The sequence below is a fragment of the Cryptomeria japonica genome, chromosome 1 (genome assembly GCF_030272615.1).
Source record: "Cryptomeria japonica chromosome 1, Sugi_1.0, whole genome shotgun sequence".
Taxonomy (NCBI): domain Eukaryota; kingdom Viridiplantae; phylum Streptophyta; class Pinopsida; order Cupressales; family Cupressaceae; genus Cryptomeria; species Cryptomeria japonica.
In genome coordinates this window covers 326991664-327001753 of record NC_081405.1, presented here as the reverse complement: position 1 = coordinate 327001753, position 10090 = coordinate 326991664, and the positions used below count along the sequence as shown (strand labels likewise).

General features: G+C 35.2%; 1 protein-coding gene across 1 annotated transcript; it reads right to left on the bottom strand.

Annotated features, from left to right (window-relative positions):
* Nucleotides 1-2429: 2429 nt before the first annotated feature.
* LOC131857397 (disease resistance protein RPV1-like) lies at nt 2430-8869 on the bottom strand. Its single transcript, XM_059209930.1, has 3 exons — nt 8582-8869; nt 3779-3861; nt 2430-3159 (listed from the first exon to the last, which is right to left on the bottom strand). Exons 1-3 carry the CDS (start codon nt 8867-8869, stop codon nt 2430-2432), a joined length of 1101 nt encoding a protein of 366 aa, XP_059065913.1.
* Between the last annotated feature and the right edge of the window lie 1221 nt (nt 8870-10090).

Below are 10090 nucleotides of genomic sequence, written 5' to 3'. Positions count from 1 at the left end.
TTTCGTAGAGCTGAAAGGAAGCCTTCCATTTTGTGACACTAAGAACTTGAAAATCCAAATAGGAGTAGGGAAATTTACAGAAAGCATTTAGGGATATTGCCAATTGGAGGTATCATGAAAGCATGAGATCTGAGAAATTTGAGGTATCAACAGTGAAATCATTAAATTATAACTTCAATCTGCAAAAGTAAGTTTAACAACCTTGATAATTAAAAAAAAAAGTAGAGAACTTAAGGCCAAATAGAACAGACATTTGCACATACCATTACAGAAATTAATTTACTAGTCCTGCAAAACTAAATTTGGATGAAATTATTAGGGGAATCAATATTCAATTTGAATCACAAAATACTTTCTTTCCAATTCACAAACCGACTGGACCTTTGATCTTACCGTAGAAGCCTCCACTGCTAAGAAATCAGAAATTTGATCCAAAACACCAAATTTTCACAATCTACTCGAGAGTTTGCAACAACTGAAATAATTGAAAAGAGAAATCCTGACAATACCTACATATTACAAATAATTTCCACGACGACAAAATTTCAATTGGAAAGCGAAAGTATTCAGATTCTTGAATCAGACTTCATCATGAGCTTTTATTGACACTCTTTAATTTGTGCGATAAAAGCAAGTAAAAGCCTGGCAATTAGCAAACAGAGGATAAGAAATCAATGATTTCTGTTTTTTATTGAGGGATATTTTAACATAATAGACCTTTCGGCCTAAATATATTCCCTTTTTCTCTTCTTTTGTACAATGTACAAATGAAAATATTACAAGTACAGTTATATAGTAATGCTCAGCTTTATGTTATTGCGAGGGACATTTTTTTAATTGAACTTGCACATCCTCCCCAATTTAAACTTATAAATCCTACCATAATACATTTACCTGTGACAGGTGGGCAATGGAACGCGACAATTTATTTAAGCTTCTATAGGTGCTTAAGTCCAAGTGCTGGAGTTGTGACAGGTTGCTAATAGTATCAGGCATGCATCTTAAGCTTTCACACCCAAACAAGCCCAAGTGTTGCAGCTGTGACCGGCTGCTATTGTTATCAGGCAAGGATCTTAAGCTTTCACACCCAAACAAGTTCAAGTGTTCTAGCTGTGACAGGTTACCAATGGTATTAGGTAGGTATCTTAAGTTTCCACACCCAAAAAGTCCAAATGCTGAAGCTGTGAGAAGTTGCCAATGGTATGGGGGAGGTTATTTAAGCTTAAGCACACACAAGTTTAAATGATGCAACTATGAAAGCTTTCCAATTGTATCGGAGAGGTTATTCAAACTTTTAGACAATTCCAAATTCAAGTGTTGTAGTTGTGACAGGCTGCCAATGGTACTGGGAGGTTATTTAAGCTTCCACACCCAAACAAATGGTGGAGGTTATTTAAGCTTGCACATCCAAACAAGTTCAAGTCTCGTAGTTGTGACAGATTGCCAATGGTATGGGGGAGTTTATTTAAGCTTCCACACTGAAACAAGTCCAAGTACTATAGCTGTGACAGGTTGCCTATGGTATGGGGGAGGTTATTTAAGCTTAAGCACACATGCAAGTTTAAATGTTGCAGCTATGAAAGGTTGACAATGGTATCGGGGAGGTTATTTAAGCTTTTACACCATTCCAAATTTAATTTTTGCAGCTGAGACAGATTCCCAATAGTATTGGGGAGGTTAATTAAGCTTTCACATCATTCCAAATTCAAGTGGTACAGTTGTGACAGGTTGCCAATGATATCAGGGAGGTTATTTAAGCTTTGACACCATGGAAACTCCAAGTGATGAAGTTTTATACTAGGAATTGAAAATAGGGAGGAGATAGAAAGGCTGTCAACAACATTGCAGGATTGCAGTTGCATGGTCTTCAATTCCAAAGCAGCGCCCTTAATGGAGTGACACCGCTTCTTTGTTGCTCTACTAATCCCAGTATCAAGGCTACAATATTCCATCCTTAACCATATCAAACTTGGGGGAAGTATGACTAGTGTGTCTTTTGTCATTCCTTCAATGGATAGATTCTGCAAATGAAGATAACGAAGACCGGGTCTGTATAGCATTTCAAGCCTTTGTGGATTTCCTCCATTCACTCGAAGGCGAGATAAATTGTTGTTGGATATGGTGCTTGGATGGGCAGCCTCCCATAGTCGGGTACCCTCTTTTTTAGCAACACTTCGCCCCATATCCTGCAAGTGGTCATGCATATCAAATACACCCTCTTCATCAATCTTTATTAATAACTTCATTGAAAGATTAGAAACAACAGTGTTGACCATCTTGTACAAGGATTTCCAAAAAATAACAGGCCATGTTTTTTTTTCGCCAATAAAGAAGCAAGCAATGTCCAGGAATATTTCCTTTTCCTCATCACTAAGAGCTTTATAACTAATGTAAAGCCTATCATGAATTTTTGGGCAAGGGTAATGTTGTCAAGAGCTTCCTCCCAACAATCTATGCCATTTTGCGCAGACAAGAAGGATCCAATCACCTCCATGAAAAGCTTCCACTATTCTTTTGGACAGATCTTTATAACTTGGACTCAGAGATGCTCTCAAAAAAACATACCAACTAAATAACTGGAGGCTTTCATTTATCTCCAATCCACTGATCTCATGAATGCATTGGGATGAGACCTGAGCAACATTGAGAATACGTTTGTCTCTAGAAGTTATTATAAATTTGCTTCTAGAGCACAACCTGTCTCCAACCAAATCATTCAAATGTTCAACAGCATCCACATCATCCAAAATCAATAGCACGCGTTGTCCTCCAAGACGATTTCTGAACAGAGATATGCCTTCATCAACACTGTCCACTTCTTTATCATATGTTGTCAAATCTTTGATAATTTTTTTCTGCAAATTTGTAAGGCTTTTGGGGTCTGCAACAGTGGCATGGACAATCAATACAAAGGAAGCAACTTCAAAATCACTATAAAGTTGATTGTACAGGGCTTTGGCAATTGTGATCTTTCCAATACCACCAATACCCCATATTCCAACCCTAACCACCTCATCCACTGAATTCAGATTTAATTTCTGAATGAGCGTATTCTTTACACACTCCATTCCCACGGGATGCTTGGCAACATGTAACAGAACTCTATCCAATGTCTTGAGCAGATCATTCACCATTGTCTTTACCATCCAAGCTTCGTACCTGTAATGGCCACACTATGTCAACAAATATTGCAAAAATGTTTTGATCATCCTCATTCTACTTCTCCACGGAGAATTGAGGAAAAGATGTAAAAACAAAAATTAGTTAGCGATGAGAATAATTAACATTTACTAAGTATTAAGGTCTATAAAGAAGTCCATTATTTTATGATGTTTGTTAAGTTTTGTTTGGTTAATATATAAAAACTTGATATAATGTTAGAGTGGAGTGTTAATAGTTTACTCGTAGACACATTAAATATTAACTAGTCTGGCAAAAAAATACTTTTTTACTTGTTAATTTGAAATAAAATATGAAAATAAAATAAGTATTTAAATATAATTGGGCAAAGATATTAGTGAAGGTAAAAATGTAATTTATCTTTAATATTTATATAGTTAAGAATCTTTTAGGTTGTTTTCTGCTATGGCAGATTTTAAAGGCTTTTAAGACTGTTAAACTATGTTTTTAAGTTTAAATTAATATAAAGCTTTAGTTTCAATGTAGTATTGTCACTAAGATCCAAATTCTATTGAATGCTATTGTTAAGCTATTAACTATTTCCCATTTCAAAATAAATTAGAAGCCAAACCTCCTTCCCTATGCTGGAGTTAATCACCAACTACTCTCACCAATCATATCTCCGTAGACTGTTTTCCCTCCACCAGTGTCTCTTCGACTCCTTGTTTCTTCTGAAACACGCTTATAGGATAGATTTTAATATTGAAAAAAATGTGATTGTAATCTATCTATGATATCCCTACACTAGATGTACAACATTGAAGTAAATGCATTGAATAATTTAGGAGTTTTTCTTGTTTCTCTTGTGCATACGTATGGAAGAGTCTAGAAGTCATTTGGTAACTCTTAATAGAGTATATATGGAATTGTAGAAGCACCCAGAAAAGAAGCAAGAAACTGGGGAAGCTTATTCTCTATTTTTTTTAATGGAATTCAAGTGTTGCAGCCCTATTATACAAATCAAACTGTGTGAGTTTTGATATATATATATATATATATATATATAAAAGGGTCATTTTTCTTTGTATTGTTTTAGTTACTTCTCTTTTCTTTTATATTCTCTGTTTTTCTATTTTACCTCTGCCTCTTTGTCCAACAGTGGTATCAGAGCTGAAGGTTATTTGGTGAAGTGATAGAGAAAGTTTTTTCAAAGAGATATAAGGGTTTTTCAGAGTCTATAATGGCAGCTCCAAGCACAAGTTTGACAAATCCACAGATCCCACAGTTTAATGGGAAAAAATATGAATACTGGGCAAGCACAATGAAGGCATTATTTTGTGCACAAGATTTATGGGAGTTTTGAGAATGGCTACTAAGAACTAGTAGATGAAATAGCATATAATGCATTAACTCAAGCAAAGAAAGACTTATTGAAGGAAAATAAAAAGGAAGCCCTCTTCTTCATCTTTCAAGGAGTGAATGAAAGCATTTTTCCAAGGATTCAAGTAGCAACAAAATCCAAGCAAGCATGGGACATTCTTCAAACAACCTATCAAGGAATGGAAAAGATAAAAATAGCTAAGTTGTATATGTTAAGAAGGGATTTTGAGACCATCTACATGAAAGAATAAGATACAATAGACTCATTTTTCACTCAAATCATTGGATTGGTAAACCAAATCAGATCTTGTGGTGAAAACCTTGAAGAAAGAAGAGTGGTTGAAAAGATTCTAATAAGTTTGCCTACAAGGTTTGAATCAATAGTGGTGGCCATAGAAGAGACAAAGAATCTTTCACAATTTTCAATGGATGAGCTTCATGCATCACTAATTTCTCATGAGCATAGGCTAAGCAGATCAACAAATTCAAATTTGGAGAATGCATTCAAGACACAAGTTCCAATCAACCATGGTAGAGGCAGGGGAAGAACAAATTTTAGAGGTAGAGGAAGAAATTCATATAGAGGTGGAAGAGGCAGCCCATCAAACTCAAGTGGAAGAGGTAGAAGCCCATCAAGCTCAAGTGAAAGAGGCAACTATCAAACATCAACTCAAAATCAGCCCCAAAGCCAAAGGTATGACAAATCCTCAATCCAATGTCATTATTGCAAGAAATTTGGGTATTACATAAATGAATGTAGAAAGAAGCAATACGACTCTAGACAACAGAGTGCAAATTTTACCAAGGAAAATCAAAATCAGGACAACATGTTCATAGCTTGTAATGTTGCACAAGAAAGTGAGAAAGACATATGGTTTTTAGACTCAAGTTGTAGCAATCAAATGACTAGAAATTTGGAAATGTTTTCAAGTTTGAATGAGAGTGTAAAATTAGATGTATCATTGGGGAATGATAACAAAGTCTTAGTTATGGGTAAAGGAAGTGTCAACATTTTAACAAAAAAGGGGGAGAAAAAGTTTATTTCGAATGTGTATTTTGTTCCTGGGCTAAAACATAACTTAATGAGTATAGGGCAGCTCATTCAAAAGGGATATAGAGTCTATTTCAAGAACAAACAATGCATAATTTTAGACAAATTTCCAAGAAATCAGCTTAGAGTAAAAGTCCAAATGACAAACAATAGGATGTTTCCCCTAAGGATAAAACTGGATTTGAAGGTAGAGCTTTCTCAAGAATACCCCTCAATGAAGCCACAAGTGCATGAAGAAAAAGTTGCAGTACTCCCCCAAGTAGTTTATCAAGCTGAAATTAAAGATGAAAATTGGTTATGGCATCTAAGATTTGGACATCTAAAATTTGGAAGTTTAAATTTATTGCATAAGAAGAAAATGGTGAAGGGGTTGCTACTAATAGACAAACCAGATAGAATATGTGAAGGTTGTATTTTGGGTAAACAACATAGAGAATCATTTTCAGCAGGAAAGTGAATAAGGGAAAACAAACCATTTGAGATTATTCATTCAAATTTGTGTGGACCAATGCAAACACCTTCCATTGGTGGGAGCTACTACTTCTTGAAATTCATTGATGACTTCACAAGAAAAATATGGGTCTACTTTCTAAAACATAAGTATGAGGTGTTTGATTATTTCCATCAATTCAAAGCTCTTATTGAAAAACAAAGTGGGCACTTTTTTAAAGCATTGAGAACAAATAGAAGTGGTGAATACATGCCAAATGACTTCATAAGATTTTGCAAAGACCCTGGAATCCAAAAACTATTCACTACAAGGTATACCCCTCAACAATATGGAGTAGCTGAAAGGAAAAATAGAACAATAATGGAAATGGTAAGAAGCATGTTGAAGGCAAAACATCTGTCAAATGAGTATTGGGTTGAAGTTGTAGCATGTGCAGCATATATAATTAATAGATATCCTACTAAAAGTGTTATCAATATGATTCTAGAAGAAGCATGGAGTGGAAGAAAACATAATGTTTCTTATATGAGAGTATTTGGATGTGTGGCATATGCACATGTGTTGGATGAATTGAGAATAAAAGTTGGACAAGAATGGAGAAAAATGTATATTTGTGAGATATAGCGATGAGTCAAAAGCATACAAGTTATACAATCCAATCAGCAAAAGGGTTATAATCAGCAGAGATGTGTAGTTCATAGAAGATGAAGCATGGGATGGAAATTTAGATAAAACAATCAATATTGCAGCTAACATACCCCAAGAAGAAAATGAAGATTTTATATCAGCAAGTACTCCTTCAAATGTGACTCCTCCTATAGCTATTAAAGGTCAACAAAGTGGACAATAAATGATACCATCAAGTGTAAGGACAGCCCCACACACTCAAGCAAATGCTCCATCAAATGTGCAATTAACACCATCTTCAATCGACAGTCTTGGTGTTGGATAATCAAGCCCACATTCAACAAATTCAAGTGACATGTCCATGTTGGGATCTAAGAACACTGAGAGGGGGGGGTGAATCAGTGTTTTGCCAGAAGGAACAATTTTCAACTTTTTAAACCATGCAAGTATGTATTGGTAAACAAATAAGTATATAAAAAGAAACAAATAAACCATCCACATAAATGAACACCATAACACATAGAATTTATACATGGAAAAACTCAATGAGAAAAAACCACGATGGGATTTGTGACCCACATTATCAGTTCATTGGCCATATGAAAAGATATTACATTAATAGGGGCCTACACTTGTAGGAAGGCACACTGCCTAGAGCATACTGCTCATCACTAAAGAGCCTCACTGACTAAAAGCTTTTTGCTAAAGTAAATTACTGAAAATGAACTCAGGAATGCATCTACTATACCAAATAGAGTTCCAGTTCTGGTTCTGCTCTATACCGGTTTACAATCCTGAACTATTACCAGTATTACTTCTCTTCCAAGAGTGCTTTCCTAGCTAACTATATATCACTGCATGATATAATGATTGCATACAAAAATGATCTCCATACATATAATTCACATCATGGTTTTGCTATACTTATTCACCTATTACATCATCATCTCATTTCCATCCTTATTCCGCTTGTTACAAAATTGACCTAGCGGACTAACTTATATAACTATTACATATGATGTGCCTTATATTGGCTTACAATGCATTTACAAAAGATATTCAATTTCAGCCTCGACAATAATTAAAAAATAATTTACTAAATAAATCTTCCTTGATGTTGGCTTCCTTGAAGTATTGATGTCGGTGTCGATGTAGCCTTGAATTCTTCCAATGCTGGCATCTGTCGATATATGCCTCCTAGTACCGGTTTGTGACTTCCATCAGATCTTGTTTCCTTCTATCTGATCTTGTTGCCATCAATGACAACAAAATGAATCTAATGAGTGTCAACTGCCAACAATCTCCCCCTTTGGCATTAATTACAACACTCATGTGAAAAATGGATTTGTTGTTGGTGTGCTCCCCTTGAGCAACACACCTCATCTAATAGCATATTCCCTAATATTTTCACATATGTACATACTCCCCCTTTGACATTAATGCCAAAGACCGGTGAAAGAATAAAGAATGAAAGAATACTATTAGAGTCACTCGAGCCTAGTCATCTTCAGAATTTCTGGGTATGCCTTTTGTAGTAACTGAAGATATGTGTCCCAACCTGATTTGAAAGTATCTGATACCAATGCAAGTCCACTGAGTAAGTGGGAAAGCGATTCCTTCTCCTGGATATCTACCAATGTGGGCTTTGCTAGCATATCCATCCATTATCTCTTGTGAGTACCCAAAGAATCAAGTCTTGGACTTACCAATCCTCTTAAATTTCTTGCTCTCCTTATTATTTTATCTTTCTCCTTCTCAAAAGAAAAAACTTGGTTCTCCAAGGACAAAATTTTTCCATCAACGAATGTAGTTAGTGTTGTCAACCCATCAAAATAATTAGCAATATTAGCCATTTTGTCAAATAATTCTTTCAATCTGCCATCTACATTGGTTGTTAGACTTCCTATATTACAACATACTCAGTAAATATTAGTGCATTGTTTCAAACAAACCTCAATAGAAATAAGTTTTTCCTCTATCTTCTTCTTCCCAGTTTCTATGAGTTGATCAAAAGTTTCTTTTTTTGCTGCAAAGAAACTGTCCAAAGCTTGTCGGTCTGCAATCTGTCTTAGGGATTGATAGTTATTTGATATGTGCTCTTTTAAAGTTATGAGCTTACCAGAAGGGCTTGCTCCATCCTCAATTTGATAGTCAGGCATTATTCTGTGTAGTATAGAGACTGATTGATCAATTAACCCTTTGTCCACAGTTCCTTTCGTTAGCAATTTCTGAGTGGCCATCATCATTAGTTCTATTGGACTGTATTCATAGATTGATTTCTTCTTGACCTGAGAAGTGTCAATTGCCAAAACTCTGTCGGTGAATCTATTTTGCCTACCGGTATGGAATCAATTGATTTAACCTTGTCCATCCCAACCTCTTTTGCATTGATGACTTTGCCACTTGGTGCAGTATTGGTTACTATTGGTGGAGTATCATCCACAGTGTTTCCAGTGCCCTGTACATTCTCTTGCTCAAATTTGTTTGTGCCAATATAAACTATACACTCTCCTTAATTGCCGGTTGTGGTTGTGTACTTGTAGTTACAACCAGTTGTGATTGTGTCAAAATTGGAGTAGAACTCCCCAAAATACCCTTTCCTTTTGATTTGTCAGGAATTGTGAGGGAATTCTTCATTAGATGTGAGAAAGTTTGGGTTTTTTCTGAAAGAATTTTGTCCACCCCTTACTTGTCTCATTTACCACCTCATTCACTCCACCCATCATAAGACTTATATGTCAGTTTTTACTACTAAAGATTGTCCTATTAGCAGTATCTATATATCTTTTCATCTCTTCATTATTTATAGTTCCACATTGTTCCTGTTGGGGCTTCAAATTTCCAAATAATTTCAAGAACCCTACTATTAAAAATAGTGGTCACTTCATGTAAATGACACATAACGGATAATTAATGGTTTGAACAACTAGAGTAAAGGAGGATATGAATAAATTAATTCCAATGGACCCCATGAAAGACTAGAGTTTTTTATCTGTAGAAAATATGATATGAACAGAGAATTAAAATGAATGAAACATGAAAATATAAGAAATGCCCATTTCAAAAAATCACGTTTTCAAGCTCCAGTAAAAATATTAGATCTGTACAATGTGTTTTTATCTGTAGACCATACAAAGATCGTAAGAAAGTTGAAAAGCATGTTATTTCAACCTGCATGAAAGAAGATGTTGACTTGGAATGAAAATGTATGCAAATATTAAATCTGATGAAGACTCATTTTAGAAGTGGATGTTTTCTACCACCACAAAAAATTTAAGATTCGTATCTGAAGTTTAAGTCTGATGACCAGACAAAAACCCAAAAGACAGCTTAAAGCAGGGTTATTGACTAACTAGTTTGCATATTAATTTCAAAGGGTTTTGTTAATTTTAATGTAAAATGGCGACTTTTCACCCCAAAAGGGGTATGGTGCCCATTCAACCACATATATAAGTGGTTAA

Excerpts from the sequence above, each read along its gene's own strand:
- LOC131857397 (XM_059209930.1), bottom strand. The coding sequence starts at position 8,869 with ATGGCCACTCAGAAATTGCTAACGAAAGGAACTGTGGACAAAGGGTTA. Across the intron at positions 3,862-8,581 it reads AAAAACTTATTTCTATTGAG|CGTGTTTCAGAAGAAACAAG; the intron begins GTTTGTTTGAAA and ends CTATCCTATAAG. Across the intron at positions 3,160-3,778 it reads ATGATTGGTGAGAGTAGTTG|GTACGAAGCTTGGATGGTAA; the intron begins GTGATTAACTCC and ends TGGCCATTACAG.